The 18,229-nt window shown below is 31.3% G+C and overlaps 2 protein-coding genes across 2 annotated transcripts; one reads left to right on the plus strand and one right to left on the minus strand.

Moving 5' to 3' along the window:
• Positions 1-7,489: 7,489 nt before the first annotated feature.
• Positions 7,490-7,945, plus strand: LOC149059329 (uncharacterized). Its single transcript, XM_089223592.1, has one exon. The coding sequence runs from the start codon at positions 7,490-7,492 to the stop codon at positions 7,943-7,945; it is 456 nt and encodes a 151-aa protein (XP_089079718.1).
• Positions 7,946-10,664: 2,719 nt separating this feature from the next.
• Positions 10,665-11,942, minus strand: LOC149059330 (uncharacterized). The gene has a single exon (XM_089217257.1). The coding sequence runs from the start codon at positions 11,851-11,853 to the stop codon at positions 11,110-11,112; it is 744 nt and encodes a 247-aa protein (XP_089073383.1). The 5' UTR covers positions 11,854-11,942; the 3' UTR covers positions 10,665-11,109.
• Positions 11,943-18,229: the final 6,287 nt, after the last annotated feature.

An 18,229-nucleotide genomic window follows, 5' to 3' on the forward strand; every position in this document is an offset into this window, starting at 1 on the left:
TTTTTACAATTACATATATATATTTATACAGCGAAATTCATTATTAATAAATATTACAAAAAATTTTTTTTTTTTTAATATTACATGTATTAAAATAGTAAGTTAGCGTATTCCTACTGTCAGCATAGCCATCAATCAATCTATTAATTACCACATTCCTTAACCCTAGAAACCCATAAATTAACATACATGGTGCTTTATCAGCCATGCTCCTTAATTTTGAAAAATGTATGAAACTGCACAGGTGTGCATTAATTAAATCAATTTGATCCTCGGTAAAAGGATCCCCTAGATCTCTGCTGGTGGTGCTTATGTGTCCCCTTAAACAGGACGGGTTTCGGTATCGGTACGGGTCTGTTGGCACTACATGGTATTCCTGGTTTAAAGTGAACTTCAGTTGCTCTATGAACTGCTCTAGTAATGCCCTGTTAATGACTATCGTGCTCATTGTTTTTGTGTGTTTCTCTAGAATGGTAAGGTATATTATACTACACTATAATAAAATTCCCTTTTTTATAAGTTGGTTACCTCTACTCTAGGCACTATTATCCTATGATTATGATATCTACGATTATTATATATTTTAAATAACTTGTAAGTTATTATTAAACCTAATATTATACTTAATATAATGATTATTTTTGTATGCATACCACTCGTCGTTTCTAATATGTTCCTATCTTTTTCCTCTTGGACTGCGCTTTCCAACTCCTCGATTGTCTTGGAGAAATCGCTAATGTCGTTTAACTTGACTACTGAATGTTGGTGGGTAAGTAAACTGTCGAGCTTAGCACTGGGTAGTAACGGAATTTTAGCACTAGTTGGTATGTTCGCCGGAGGAATGAAGTCGAGATACTGAATAGACTTCAGATGCCGGTTAGGTGTTAATACTACCTGCGGTGTGTGTGCCTTGCAATGTTCGTCTAAAGTTATTATACCTACACCCCTTAATTGTATATTCTTAGCGTTATCCCACCGATCGCAAGTGACAGCTACATTGTCTAACGTGTTTATTATATAAATCCACTTATTATGATATTTTAACTTATGGTAGACGCTACGCGATAATTCTAAGTATTTTATTGCACAGGTTGACGGTACCACCGTTGGTTTCATGAATAATTCAATTTCACAAGGTAGTCCTGCGGATCCTATACGTAATGGTTGGGTTTCGGGGCACATAGTTATGCCTGCTAGTTCTTTACATTTCATTAAATGTGTTACGGAAATCGTTAGATAGTATTCGTGTGTTTTTGAAATGGCCATGTATTCGAATTCGGGTGTGAGATGCATATATAGTTTTTCCCTTCGTACTGGTAGTGGTATTATGTGGTATAGTGTCAGCTCTACTGGATTTAGTAATGGAATTATTAACTCGAATACGAGAGTTCCGTTCATATACACTATAGCCAATTTTGATGTTTTACTTAATTCATATAGTGATATAGAGTTTACATCGAATGGTAATTTTAACTGCCCGGGCAGACTTATTAGTATGTCCCGCAGTTGCATCCTTAGTTCTCTTGTGGTTATTATACCTGAATGTATTATACCATTCTGTGCTGCAGATATTATTTCACCTACCATGTCCGTTTCGAATACTAATTGTTGGAGTAACAATAACAATGTTGTTATTAAATTCGTTATTGTCGTCCGTATTTCTAACATATCTACCTGATACCATACACGTCTTAAACTGGTTTCAAGATTGTTACACGTTATATTTAAGCTTTTTATTTGGATTTCCATTCCTTGTGCGTCTTTAAATGCACTATTGGTTAATTTTAATATGCTAGTTTGTTTATCAACTATTTTTAACATGCCTACTCTACTATTTTGAAGCTCCCTTATTTGCGTATTATACATTTCCCCATCCTCGTCGTCTAACGTTCCGAATAACGTTTTCTGTATATGTCCTACCATATTAATTAGTCCCCTTTTTTCGCGTTTATTTATTTCTTCCACGTCTATGGACTGTAACATGTTGGACCTTTTTCTATTAATTTCTTGTAACAATGACGCGGAGGTTAATGCAAAGTTACCGCACGTAGTATTAAATATTTCAGGATGCTCCTTTTGTAGATTTTCGCATATGTTAACTGTTTTGTTATAAAAATTAATGGTTTCTACATGCCTATTATTATAATTATCTAAATTAATATATATTAATAATTTCCAATCCGAATTGGTTAACCTTAGTGAACCTCGATTCTCGAAGTAGATCCCACTCTCGTGCGGAATCGTTGAAACATTATATGACGAATTTTGCGATTGAACGGCTTGGAAAGCTCCTATCACTATTATAAACCTATAATTAAATTATATTAATGTACAGTAAACTAATTATTATTATTCTTTAAATAATTTAACATGATTTTTATGCAGAGTAGCTATTCGTTTTTCCTTTTGTATTTTTACATTATAGTCTAATACTTTTATTACCGGATACGGTCCCACCCATATTGGTGTCAGCTTATGCTTTCTAGCATGGTCAAGTATTAATACGCTATCTCCTACATGTATATTCTGTTCATTCTGTCCTTTATCATAGTATTCTTTTGTTTTATGTTTCGTCTTTATAAGCAGTTCTCTTGCAAGTCCATGTGCTGCTTGCATTTTTTGTTTCATTTCATATGCATAATTATCATATGTATAACAAGGTTCGGTTCGCCTTTGCAAAGGTGATGGTAATTCTACGGGGTTTCCATATAATAATTCGTATGGTTGGAAGTTGGTACTTTCATGTACAGCTGAATTATATGCAAATGTTACAAATGGCAGGTGCTCGCACCAATTTTGTGCGTGCTTATCTATTGTATGCCTAAGCATTTCTTTTATTACCTTATGAGCCCGTTCGAGAGCCCCGTTCGTTTGTGGTCGATATACACTAGACATCATTTTATTAATCTTAAGAATTTTACATACTTCCGTGAATATTTCACCTACAAATTCGGGACCGTTATCAGTTAATATAATCATAGGTATCCCATGAATACATACGAAATTAGTAACAAATGCCTTAGCCATTGTGTTAGCTGTATGGTCCTCTAAAGGTATTGTTAATAAGAATTTTGTTAGGTCATCTTGAATAGTTAATATATAAGAGTTATTCCTATAAGATGTGGGTAGTTTACCTACTATGTCTAGAAATATCCTTTGAAAAGGTTTTGTCGATGTCGTAGTGATTGCCATTGGTAATTTAATATTTTTAGAATTTTTATTCTTTTGACATGATTCGCATTTTTCTATATACTGTCGTACGTCCTTCCTCATTCCCTTCCATTGTATTTGTGTTCGTATTCTTTTTAACGTTTTTGTCATACCTAAATGACATCCCAGAAGTGAATCGTGATATAACTTAATTACATCTATTTTGTCCTGGCTACTCATTACAGTTTCAGAATATATTAAAACGTTTATAGGTGTACTTTTAAATATGTATCTATACATGGCTCTTACTTGTGCCCAATTTAATTTATCTTTCGTATAATTTATTTCATTTTTAAGTATTGTCAGTTTATTTATCCGATTACTTTCACAAAACTGTCTTAGCTTTATTAACGTGTTATATATATTTTCGTAAGTAGGTACGTCGCTATCATTTTCCTTAGTTACTAAACAAATTAATTTGTCTTTTTCTATATACGCTATATCCCCGATAATGGTATTAATATTAGTTAGGTCAACCTCTCTAGTTATGGTTTGGATTAATTCGTTAGTTATTATTTTATCCTTAGGTATATCTATCACTACTATTGAATCCCTAGGTGCATTTGCTATTTGTCCACTTATTTCTTTTATTCGAGTATTTATAATTATTTTAGAATTAAACTGTTCCCAAAATTTATCGTATGTGGTTGTAGTTTCAATTAAGTTAATTTCTTTTATTCTACTTAATGCATCCGCACTTAAATTAGTTTTACCACTTTTATATTGAATTTCATAATCGAACTCGTCTAACTTTATTCGCCATCGAAGTAGTCTACTGCCTGGGTCCTTGACACTAAATAACCATGTTAATGGCTTATGGTCGGTTATGATTGTAAATTTTCGTCCATAAACGTATGGTCGGAATTGTTTAACACCAAACATAATAGCTACTAGTTCTTTTTCGGTTGTTGAATAATTTATTTCAGCTTTATTGAGTGTACGTGATGCGTAAGCGATAGGTAAGTCGGCCGGTATAACACCTTGGCTGAGAACACATCCTACCGCGTAATTACTAGCGTCGCACGTAATAATAAATGGTTTTTCGAAATCCGGATATTGCAATAGTGGTTCGTTACATAGTATACTTTTTAATTTTTCAAAAGCCTCTTGACACTCCGGTGTCCATATAAATTCTATTCCCTTTCTTAATAGATTTGTTATTGGTTTAGCGATTTTTCCATAGTCAGGTACAAAGTTTCTATAGTAACCTGTTAATCCGAGAAACGATTTTATTTCTTTTACCGTTGTGGGTGTTTTTACTTTTTACCATTACTTTTATTTTATCATTAATCCCTTCCAAAAATACTAATAACGCCTGTTCCCTTATATTGGTTTTAACGGCGAGAGCATCACTCGTGCTCTTTCCCTGGGTGCTACCTTCTGATACCGCTTGTACCAGATTACGTATTCTAGTGGCATACTCTATTAACGATTCCTTATAACGTTGTTTCGCGCTAAATAATTCTATCTGTAAGTATGCCGCGTTTATAGGTTTATCATACGTGTTTTTTAACAAAGTTTTTAGCATTCCCCAGCTGGTGATTTCCTCATATCTTATCACCTCGTAAGCTTGCCCTTTTATTCTAGTTAAGATAGTTCTCAACATTATGTCCTTATTAGCTACCGGAGTTATTTCCGATACTAACTCGCATGCATTTATAAAAAATATTAATTTTTCATCGATACCCCCACTAAATTCGGGTACCATACGCGTTACATGCTCCACGGTTTTATCGAGCCCTATAGAGCAAGCTGATAGTGTGGTGTCTGTGGACAGTGTTGTCCCAGCGTTACTATTGTCTCCTAACATTTTTTCACTTGTCGGAGTACCCACCACAATCTCAAAAACCTGTGTTTTGGATAATTCTACTTTCGTAGGACTATCGTCTAACGTTATATTTAAACTACTACGTTTTTTTGGACTATCTGACATATGAGTTACGCTTACCAACTATTGTACATTACTGAATTTTTCATTGAATTGATATCGACACTTCTAGAACTCGCTGGTCCACGGCAGATGTTTTGAATTTATTCTTGAGAAGTTGATCAGATTTCCCTTGAATGATTCGGGTAGAAATCTTCGTCGTGTTGATACGATGTTTGTAAAGATCCCTGGTTTCGGCACCAAATTTTTTCTGTTGCGAACCAGTTATGGAGCTCGGTTGACAAGGGTCGAATCAAATGAATTTAACACAGTAGTCAATTTAAATATTATTATAGATTTATTGACAGATTAGTATTTTTAACAAGTTTATTCTAAACACTCAGAGTAATGTACAACTTAAGACAAATATCTCTAGCATGAATACTGTCAACTAGTCGTAACGCAGAAATAGTGTGTCGAGATCGCCCTACGAGCGTCTTTATATAGGAAAGACAACAGTCAGAATGCATTGTCTTTCTACAAGGTCCCACTTGAGTATTCGCAGTGGGCTTTTCGATATACTTTTAGAAACTAACTTTTCCTTGTGTTCATTACGTGATACATTTGTACATGTACAACACGTACATCCTGTGAATACTTTCTAAACAATATATGTGTGGTCTCAGACCTTGTGGCCATTGCAACAACACAGTTACTAAAAAAACCTATTTAATCGTAATGAAATTATTGTTACTACATGTTATTACATGTATTTTAAAAAGTAATTGGGTTAGAAATACAAATCAAGTTTTGGAGTATTATTATTTGTATGCTTTATTTATTGATTAATATTCTTAAGTAAGCAGGGGCTTTAATTAATAAATAGGTCGCGTCTCGTGACTCGTGAACAGTGTTGAACAAAGATAATTAAATATTTATCTAGATAAAGATAAAGATAATTGAGTTTAATTTCATCTAGATAAAGATAATATTTCAGTAAAATAAAAAGATAAAGATAAAGATAAAAGATAATGGCAATTTATCTAGATAAATAAAAAGATAATATTTTTTTTTCTATTTCTTAGTGATTTAAAATTACACAAAAATCAATTTCTTTTAACCTTATTATAATGTTGAATACCCAGAATACCTATACAAAATTACTCTTAAAGTAAAAAATTGCCAGGTATTAGAAATAAGAACTTATACAAACTCATGAATTAACGATTAAAATTCTATAAGTAAGAGTCCTTTTTATTAATACACTAGAATATTTTATAAATAGTACCAATTTAGTACTTAATGCTTTAAAATTGATGAGTTATGAGTTATGACTAAGCTACTGGAACACAAGTTATAATGGTAGGTATAATTAATGGTATAATAAATAATAATATATATTTAATTTATATGGCATTTAATTGTGATTTAGAGACGGTTTAGAGACGAATAGACGATGGTGTCTCCGTTTCCATAATATTATTTGAAATACCGGCTATTTTTAAAATATGTATAAAAATACTTTCTACCGGCTATCAAAATAACATAATGCGATAACATTTATACATATGTGTATGTATGTATGTATGTATGTATGTATGTATGTATGTATGTATGTATGTGTGCACGACTGTACTGACTACTGAGCACATTGCCTGTTCATAGTCATAATTTATGACTCATAAAACATAACAATAATAATTGTACGATATGTACGATTATTGTACTTCGTATCTATTATTTTGTTTTTATCTAGTGGTTCTCAATTTTTATTTCTTCTAGAATTAATTGTATTAAAAAAAATATATATGTATTTGACATTTTTTTATCTAGATAATTTGGTTAAGATGATGAGATTATTTATCTAAGATGGCACATCATATGAACATTTTTAAATTTATCTAGATAAGATAAGAGATGATTAATTATTTATCTATATAATTCATCTAGATAAATTTATCTTATTATGCTCAACACTGCTCGTGAACTAGGAGCCACGTACCGTGCGCTAGTACATAGTAAGAAATACTTGGATGACAATTTACGCAACGGTCAACTACATTGACGCGAAACGTCTATAACGACAGTCGGTGATATAATAATGTACCGCTCCCGCGATTATAACACACGCGCCACAGCGCGTAGATGATGGGCGTGGTTACGGCCAGCCGCGACGGCGGTGATACGGAATACAACGCCATCTCTTGAGCGTTGTATGTTTTTCACTTTTACCACGATGGACTCTTAATATTTTTGCACGAGCATGAACGATTATTACACGGCGGCCCGCAAGCTATGTTGGCCTCGGTTCGTGAAAGATATTGGCCGTTGAATGGACGAAATATTGCGCGCACAATCGCGCATCAGTGTGTAAAATGTTTTAGGTACCGTCCTATTGTCGTGCAACCTATTATGGGCGACCTGCCGAAAGTTCGCGTCGAACCGTCAAGAGCATTTTCAATGGTCGGAGTAGATTTTGCCGGACCATTCTATATCAAAGCTAGTCTGCGTCGAAATGCGCCTACCAATAAAGCGTATGCTTGTATTTGGGTGTGCTTGGCAACCAAAGCGGTTCACGTAGAAGTAGTTGGCGATTTAACTACGCAATCCTTTTTAAACGCGCTACAAAGATTTTGCGATCGGCGTGGTTTATGTACCGATATTTACTCGGACAATGCCACTAATTTTGTAGGCGCAAATCGCCAACTTCAAGAACTAAAGTCGCTATTTTTATCCGAGGAGCATCAACACAAGGTCATCGACGCAGCAACGAAATGTGGTATTCAGTGGCACTTTATTCCGCCCCGCTCACCACATTTTGGTGGTTTGTGGGAGGCGGCGGTTAAATCTTTGAAAGCACATTTGTAAAAAACATTAGGCAACGCATCGCTCACCTTCGAAGAGTTGAATACTATTTTTGTACGAATAGAGGCGATATTAAACTCTCGTCCCTTAACCCCTCTTTCCACGGATCCTTCTGTTATGTCCGTTTTAACGCCCGGACACTTCCTTATTGGCAACTCTTTATGCGCACTTCCTGATAAGGATGAAACCGCTACACCTCCAAATAGGCTATCGAGATGAGGAGAGTCACTCAATTGTCGCAACACCTTTGGTCTCGATGGAGTAGAGATTACTTATCCCAATTACAATCGCGTAATAAATGGTCCAAATCTCAAGGTCCCAGTATCCAAGTGGGAACAGTCGTACTCATTCGTGACGACAACCTTCCGCCACTACAATGGTCTATTGGACGGGTAATCGAAATCCACCGTCGGCGCGGATAACCAGGTACGCGTAGCCACTGTTAAAACCAGCCATGGAAAGTTTCAGCGCGCTGTGCGCAATTTATGCCCATTACCCTCTGATGATAATCAATCGGCAAAAAAGTAGAATGTTATCAGATAAAATTTGTATTAATATGTATTATTATTTATTATTACCTCAACTAAGATGGGAAGACCAAGTCAGGAAGGACGTACAAGTGACAGACCCAAGTGCCGATTGGAAGGTCTTAGCGTTGGATAGAGTGAAATGGCAAGATATATATTTGAATGTATGATCTTAATGGTCAATTACAGACAAGAAGAAGATTATTTATTATTGATATATATTTTTTAGAATAATGTATTTATATTTTATAGTCCTTGTAACTTTAATGTTCATTATTATTAATGAGTGATTACTATTGTATTATTATCATATTTTGTTTCGTCATTTATTATACTTGTATTGTTATTTGAAACGAATTATTTCAAGGCGGCCGGTATGTTCGGTACGTATCGTCATATCGATCGTAGATAAGATAGAGGCTCTTTTCGGCGATTATATCGCACATACTCAAATATTTCTTTTCAGTAGATACGTAACCGGCGTAACGAGCGTAACGGCCGTCTCGTTCGAAATGAGCATATGATTATTAAATTATTTATGTAAAATAAAATTAAAGTTCGAGCGCTAATAAAATCGCTTTGTGATTCATAGCACATGTTTTCACAGTGCGTAACAATACCCGTGGAATTTCTGGAAATCAAGACATGAAATTGTGTTGTCAGAAATAGGGTCAGATGATTTATGAACAAATATTTTTTTTGAATTAGTAAGCATTTTGTTAGAAGTACTTGCAACAAATGTACTGTAGTGATCACGTCGCCTACAGGTATCAGTAGTCAAGGATGATGTTTGGAAGGTGACTCTTGAGTTAATTACACAACGTAGAATTCTTCTTAATTAGATTAATTGTTTATTTATTGTGATAAAACATATATTTGTTTATAACATGAAAGCTGAATGTAAGTTAAGTATTCTGAATGTTGGAATAAATTCGGTTTGATTCGAATATTTTCTAAGTTCAAAATATTGTTTATAAGAAATTTTCTAAGTCCAATGAATTAAATTAAACAACAGACTGGCGTGAAGGTGCTCTGGCTAGTCTGGTCAAGTCGCGTCTGAATACAGGCCGTTTCGGGGTCCCTTATATAGTGCTACCCTCTACTCCCCATAGTCTACTTGCTCTTGTCGCTGTTCTCACGGATGTGGTATAATCATCTAAAGTTTAGATTCTAAACTGACGGAAATGCCACCTGCCCACATATGAGATCAGTACACATCCCGTGCAGCTGCATGCTTGATAATACTGTATCTATTATTATGACAGTATATTCCTAATTTGGGTATCGTTTCTTGGAATTATTATCCCATAGTCGTGTCTAACGTCCTGAGGACATGGAACGCCTATCTATCTGTTTCCCTAAATGTTCAGTTAATCCCCCATTGTTATATAATGTTATTTGGTGTCCACGCCCAACTTTTATCTTTAGTAGTCTCTTATTATTTTAATAATCCATGGTCACTCCCTTGGAATTGTTACCCTCTCAGGTGGTGTCTACATAATTATTACCTAGTTGACCGTGAACTAAGCAATGCGGGACGCTAGTCCATAGCACCTCCCCTCTAAAAAATTGATTTATGTTATTAAAGACAGAAATCAATCAATCTGTGTACAATATAGTTATGTTACAATAATATCTTCACAAGTTCAAACAACTTGTTTACAATACAATTTTCATTAATTTCATATTTTATGTTTTACATTCAATATTACATATGCATGAAGCATTTAAAATTATATATTATTACATTTCATGTTTGTCATTTTTGATTACAATAGTATTTTTATTAGTACAATAAAATATATATTTTCGTATTACAATATATATATATATTTCCTTTAAAATGTTAGTATATTTGGTTAGTGTTAGTTTTTATATTAAGTGTTACTCACCCTTTTATATAATATTAATTCCCATAATCCCATATAATTACATTAAAATATATCATTCCCATATGTTTTCTTATTTGTATGTGAATATAAAGTGATTAAATAATACATTTTTCTTTCTTTTTTTTTTTTTTTATAATTAATTGATTAATATAATATGAATATCTTATGTCTAATATTATCCCTCACCACTTTATTATTTTTATGTTATTTACTTAAAGAATATTTTATTTTTATTTATTTATTTATTTATTTTTTTCTTAAATTTATTCTCAAATTCCTTATATATTATTGTCATTTATTTTATTTGTCATTTTGTTAAACTATTGCTTATTTTAGTGGATTATCATCCATTCAATCTTTGATGCGCGACTCAAAAACTATTATATAAAAAAAAAGTTTTTCAAGACGAACATGGTATATAGTATTTTTAACATGTGAACCACTAGAAGTCACAACTATTATTATTCAAATATTTAAAATTCATAATCAGACTTCTAATTGTTCAACTGTCTCTGTTACTCTTTCGTGTAGATATATGCCCAAGTTAAATTACAAGAATCAAACACAGATCCATTCTGATTATACGATTTCTGTTAGAATTCTCATAATTCGTAATGACTGTACTAATATTCTCTTTTATTTAAATATTATATTTAATGATTTGACTAAATTAATTATACTTATTAAAAATTTTAATTTTATATATATTTATATTCATTTTTAAAATTAAGCTAAATTAAACTTTATATTAATATTTATTACTTTTGTAGTAGTATTTTTTTTTCTTTTGTGTATTTACTTTACATTGAATCCTTACGTATTTTTTAAAAAAAAAATGTCTTATTAGATTATCGTGTTTCACTTTCCTCACCATAAAATCAAAAATACATTTTGTCAATTTTACATCAGTTCTCGGATCGTGAGCATACGTTAATCTATGTTTTTTATTACAAACCATCCCGTGTGTTTCCTCTAAATTCAATAGTCTTCCTGTTTTTTTGAATGTACCTATTTCGTACTCGAAGATTTTCCTTTTTGTATTTAAGTTTTCTAACAATAATCTAAAAGTGCCATTGAATTTAGTGTCATAACACGTTATGTTTAATACTAGGAATCTGTTTATGTCTAATCTTTTTAAGACGTTTAAATCCGAATTTCCGTTCCAAAATACTACTACACTAGTTGTGTCTCCTTTTGTGATATAATTTTCAATAAATGACGGACTTAGGTTGTTTAGAGTTGATCTTAAACTTTTGTCTAGTTGTTCTAGGCAAGCTTTTTGCAGTACTTCTTTGCATTTAAATATTCTTTTTATCTCCTTCTTGGCCAACAGTAGTTCATGATTTTTCATTGGTCGTATTTCGTCATGAAGTGGCAAGAGGAGTGGTCTCCCTTCAAGTTTGCGTACCTTACACTTGTCAAAACTGTTTGATATTGCTCCTGATATCAACACCATACTCGTCCTATTCACCATTGAAAACTCAAAGTCCATTATCACGAACTTGTGTGACCTTTTTCTGTTACAATAAAGTTTCTCTATATAAGTTATTTTAACTTTTAATTTAATAATTATGTTTCATAATATAATGGCTTATATTCTAGTTATTATTTACTTAATCTATATTTTGGTTTTATAATTCTAAATTTATTATTATTATTTTTACTCAGGTATTATTTCTTATACCATTATTTAGCATTTTATCATCGTTTGGCCAAATCCATGCCCTATCTCTAGTCTCATTGAAACTTTTAAGTGCTGAATTTGCCACTTTTTCGTAAATAACTAATTGCTCTATCGTCTTATCTCCTTTTAGTGTCGGTGGTTGCTCGTTCCAATAGAATATAGTCACAACACCCACCGGCTTCTTTTTCTTTTCTCTGTTGACACAGATATGCAATCAGTTAATCATGTCTCTTACATTCATTCATTTCTTTTACTTTTTGTTATTCTATTATTTACCTCTAATTTAATGACTATTACATGTTTAGATTATTATACTTTATAATTATTTTTACTATTTTAATTTCCTATACATGGTGATTCTTTTATCAAACAACACTCATTATTTGAAAAAGTATTGACTTTTTTCAAATTTTTTTTTTTCAAAATTGTAGATTTATGCTGTTCTAGAATTGTATATCTTTTTTATATTTTTCACCCTTATATTTATTAGGTAAACCACTGTCAACTTTTGATTTTCAAATGGTAACCTATACTTAAAATTTCATAATTGAATAAAACTATTTTTTTCATTAATTAATACGTTCTAATTTTCATTTTTCGTTAATCCGTTGATGAGATATTGCTCCTCAAAGTTAGGTGGTTTTAGGAGATAGTTATAGTGTGTAAATGTGTTATACCTCGTCAGTAGATACCGCAGCTATCAGGATTTTTATGTCCCAGGGCAAAAGATATCACACTTTTCAAATCACTTCAAGTAGTAGGTACAGTAAGCTTAAGTTGTGCCCCTAAATGTATTTTACAATACCCATTTGACTGGGTGTCATGTAGTTCGCCCCACTGAATGTGATCTCGCCACTGGTCATAATAATACTTATCTAATATAAAGACCAGAAGTTAAAAGTAATAAATTCGATATCATTCGAACCCAAGATATACCTAATAGTGATAAATGATATTAATTGTACCTACTAACTCGCTACATTAACTTATTGTCATGATGTCATATTTTAAGTAATCGGACCATTAGTGTCACTCGTGGTGCCGTGGTGGCAACCTACTCACGTCGTATACCCCCGTCGACCCCCCTCCATACCTATGGAGTACGCCGTAGTATGTTATGTCTATGGCCGTGACGGACTACGGATAAGAAGACAGAACAATACGGGTACTACGATATGGTTTATTAGGCTGATTTGCGATTAGGTAAAATCGTGAGTAAAACTAATTTTGATCAGCTGTTATTTGTTTTGTACGCTGTGGACGATTAAAGTATGGTACCATGGTTACATGATATGGAATTAAACCTTATACCTGGTTAACGTAAATCACATACCAACAATACGTTGAGTGAATAAACGGTTATAATTTAGGTTAAAATTTTATAAGACAAGTCATAACAACAATATTTGAATCGTGAGTCGGTAATAAGTAATAACTAATAAAGTATTTTATTTGTTAATACTTAACAATTTTAAATGTTTAAATTTTAATGGTGAATTTATAATATTATTAGTTCTTGTATATACTTAAATTATAATATTTACCACATATTGTATTTTATTTAGTAATTTAATCAAACATTTAAGTACCTAAATTGGTTAATCACACCTGAATTGGATACTTTGCAAGTGCATTTGTACAATGTACCTATTGGTAAGTTTTACTTGTTGGTAATTGCAAAAATTAAAATTAATAAAACAATCTATCTCATTAGCTTAAAGAACACTTAAACTTCACATACCTATTCAATCACAAGCGATGAGAAAAGTTGTACAGATGCAGTATGTAGAATAGTGCATGCCAAACCTACTATAAAAAAATAAATCTTTTTACCTCAAATAGAATAAGTTTGGACAACAGAAAATCACTTATAAAAGGCTTTGTGTGGAATGTAGATCTATATGGAGCAGATATTGGGACATTACTGAAGACTGAGAAAGCCAAAATAAAAGCTTTTAAAGTATTATTGTTGGAAAACGCTGAAAATTCAATAGACAGAAAAGATAAAAAAATTTTGAGTTATTCAGGAGAATCAAAAATCAATACGGAGTACGCTAAGATTGAGAAGAAAAGCATGGATCGGACACGTTATAAGGAGGAAACCTGTAAAAGGAAGGGCTAGAACTCCATTTCTGAAGCAAGTGATTGAAGGTACTAGAATTATAGGAACATACTGAAAGTTGAAGAGGAATGTAAGTGGAGAGGGACATCAAAAATCATTTAACCGATTTTCGGAATGAAAAAAAAAATGTATTGAAAACTAAAAATTGTGCTAATGTTAAAGCTTTATAATTTGTATGCTAGTTTATAAATAATTTAAATTAGGTGACAACATCAATCATTACAACTTAAAAGATAATATACATAGATATAGATATTTATTTTGTGTTTAATATGTAGATTATGTCCTAAATCAAATTAAGAATTTTTAAGTGGCTATGTGATTAATAATTATTTTATTTTTACTTTTTACGGACAAGCCCTTTAACAAAAAAGATATAATAATCAAAACATCCAAAAACATTAGTCTACTGTGCTACATTGTATAATGTCATAATGATAAATACTAAATTATTTCTGTCAATGATTGATGTTGTCACCAAATAACCAAATAATAATTAGTACCTACTAAATTCAAGTTAGAATATTATTAATACCATTTTTTAATTTTACTTTTTAAGTCTGGGGTGATTGAAAAGTTTGTTTTAATTTTTTGAATACATGTTTTATCTTTACTCATATTTTGCATATTAACTGCAAAACGAACATTTAGATTAAACTGTATCATTTTGAAATAGGTTTTTCATAGTCCTAGGCTTGTTAAAGTAAAATTGTTTAACGGTTCATAATAATATCAGTATAATATGTGAGGAATTTTGTCGTGAACAGGGTTCAGGGCTAAACAGAACCTAAAATCATCAAAGTATATTACAACTATTGAAGCGATGTGTGGTGAATTATTTATATTATACTAATATTTGATTTGAAATTGTAAATGTATTAAATTGAAATTGTAAACATAAAAAAAATATTGTTTATACTTAATATTAAATTAGTAGTTCAGACGTTCAGAGTATTGTATTTCCAGATTTGTAATAAACATTATGTACCATAGTGTTATGTACTTGTCTAACTTCTTTATTCAATGTGCATGTGCTCAAATGATACTTTATATGAGAAGAGGTACAATATTTGATTTGTTAAAAAACAAAATTATCATTAAAAAACTTAAATCCTAATAGGCATTTACATGTTCAAAGTATCCATATGGTAAACAGCATTAAATAGATATATTAAATCTATAATAATAATTAACACATTATTTTGTATTAGTTAAATCTACCAAAGCTATACACAGTTATATGTATAAAAAAATAAATTAAGTTACCTATTAAGTTAATTTATTGTTAATATTATGCTTGCGGATCCTGAAAACACCTAAAAGCGCTTTCTCTCGGACGCTTTGGGTATCACATCCTCTTAAGGTCCATTATTAGATATGGTTATTATATAATATATTGTATTATATATAATATATTTATTATTAATTGTTATTGCACTCATTTATGATTGAAAATACCATTGGTTATGACCATAGAATAAAGGTTATTACTTTTGATAATACCATAGAATACCTAAATAACTAAAATTAATTTTGCCAATAGTGTGTGTAGGATGGTAGGATGGTAGGATTAATAAGTTTGAAGTCGTATTCAGTGCTTACTGTTTAGATTTTTGTTTTTATTATTAATTTAAAAATCTTAGAATTAACGAACTAAGCAAGTTCGTTTGGGTGTGAATGTTTGGTGTGGGATTATTGATGAGTATTTAATTGGTCCATATTTTTTTGAGGAAAATCTTAATGGCAATAAGTATCTTGGTTTTTTGAAAGATGATATACCCATACTATTGGAAAATATTTCACTTCAACAGCGCTTGAATTTGATTTGGCAGTAAGATGGTGCACCAGCACATAATACCTTGGCTGTACGTGCATACTTCAATAAGATGTATGGAGACAATAACTGGTTTGGAACTCACAGCCCCATTATTCAATGGCCACCTCGTTCCCTCGATTTAAGTGTTCTTGACTTCTTTTTTTTGGGGCCATCTAAAAAATGAAGTGTATAAAGAAAAATGCAATAGTGTAGAGGAACTTAAACAAAGAATAAGAGATTGTTGCAACAAAATTGAAAACTCAATATTGAAAAAATCTACTTCCTCTGAAGTATTAAAACATTTTTGTTTAACTGAAGATGGCAAGCAATTTGAACATAAGCTAAAATATAAATAACATGTATTTTTTATTCAAATGGTATACAAATACATACATGTATATTTATGTATTATTTATGTATGTATGTTACATTTTTTCCATTCTTAACCAAAGTTTGTTAAAATTTATATTTAATATGAATTCTTATACTTGCGAACGAATGAATTTCTGGTAGGCACATGTACATCAAGTTAATAAATTGGTCTTGGAATTTTATTGAAAATAACAAAATAAGTAAGTTGGTAAATTAAACATATTGAAATATTTAACTAGAGCTCCAGTTAACTATATAGATCAGCTAGTTCGTTAAAACTACAAAGGCACAGAATATTATTTATTATGATAATATTATTGTAAAAATGTGAAATTTATTAAGTTTACTACTGTAGACTGTAGTACACAAGTAATTAGTACTTGGTAGTATCGGTCGTTGACGACATGGCACCATGCTATAAATTATACTGACAACGGAAAATAAATTACTGTACACTACATCAGTGATTTAAAACAGTTAACAGTTGTTGCAACTGTAGTACAGGCTGTCTACTAGAGTAACAAAAACGGGATTTTATTTGTGACATAAATAAACAGTAAGTTACTATTTATTTTGTAAATACACATATTGGTAACACTGTATTTTCTTTATGATAGACAGTTGTATTAGTTGTAATGATAAACCATGGACAACAGTAACTTTTATGGACTAAACACTAAACACTAAAATAATTCTGTATTTACTATTTCCGTATGTTATTCTATGGTGTGTTGGAGCATAGAATAGAGGTGAAATCGTGATCGAAGCTACAAACAGAAGCAGACCAATAATAATAATAATATTATGATCGTGTGTTATTGTATGTAGGTATTATCGGCTATCAGGTACAAAAATTATCGCCGCTATATCTTGGGTCGAACGATATCGAATTTATTACTTATAACTTCTGGTCTTTATAATTGATAATAATTATTACGACCACTGACCATTGCCGTAATCACCTTCGTGGGGTGAACTTCGTGTCTCCCTACAAAATGGGCATAATAAAATACATTTAGGGGCTCTAAGTACTTTATGAACTGATTTGAAAAGTGTGATATCTTTTGCCCTGGGACATAAAAATCCTGATAGCTGCGGTATCTGCTGACGAGGTATAACACATTTACATACGATAACTATCTCCCAAAACCACCTAACTTTGAGGAGCAATATCTCATCAACGGATTAACGAAAAATGAAAATTAGAACGTATTAATTAATGAAAAAAATAGTTTTATTCAATTATGAAATTTTAAGTATAGGTTACCATTTGAAAATCAAAAGTTGACAGTGGTTTACCTAATAAATATAAGGGTGAAAAATATAAAAAAGATATACAATTCTAGAACAGCATAAATCTACAATTTTGAAAAAAAAAAATTTGAAAAAAGTCAATACTTTTTCAAATAATGAGTGTTGTTTGATAAAAGAATCACCCTGTATATATTTTAGTTATTTATATTCCTATTGCGTCTAATACTATCATTTCTATTTCTAATTCTAAAGAAACATCCCATGTGGAATTTATTTCATTCACTTATTCTAATATTATTATTATTTTTCTTTTTAAATTTCCGTTACTTCAATTTCTGGTATTTCCATCAATTGTTGCATCGCGTACCTATATCTGTTTCTATCTACGCATTTATATCTATTATGTAGTATCATTATTATTAACATTATTGTTATCAGGAACGTACCTGAAATTACATACATCATGTAACTAAATATTTTATTATTTCCCATTCTGGTATTATCTGTATTTTTTACATCCTTTTTTAAATTTTTTAATTGTATTATATATTTCTATTCTGTGATATTTTCGTTATTATTATTGGTGGATTCTGTATAATCTAGTTCATATAATTCCGTAT

Source organism: Diuraphis noxia, unplaced genomic scaffold (genome assembly GCF_037042655.1).
Source record: "Diuraphis noxia isolate RWA-SAM2 unplaced genomic scaffold, SU_Dnox_SAM2 contig0001, whole genome shotgun sequence".
Classification (NCBI taxonomy): domain Eukaryota; kingdom Metazoa; phylum Arthropoda; class Insecta; order Hemiptera; family Aphididae; genus Diuraphis; species Diuraphis noxia.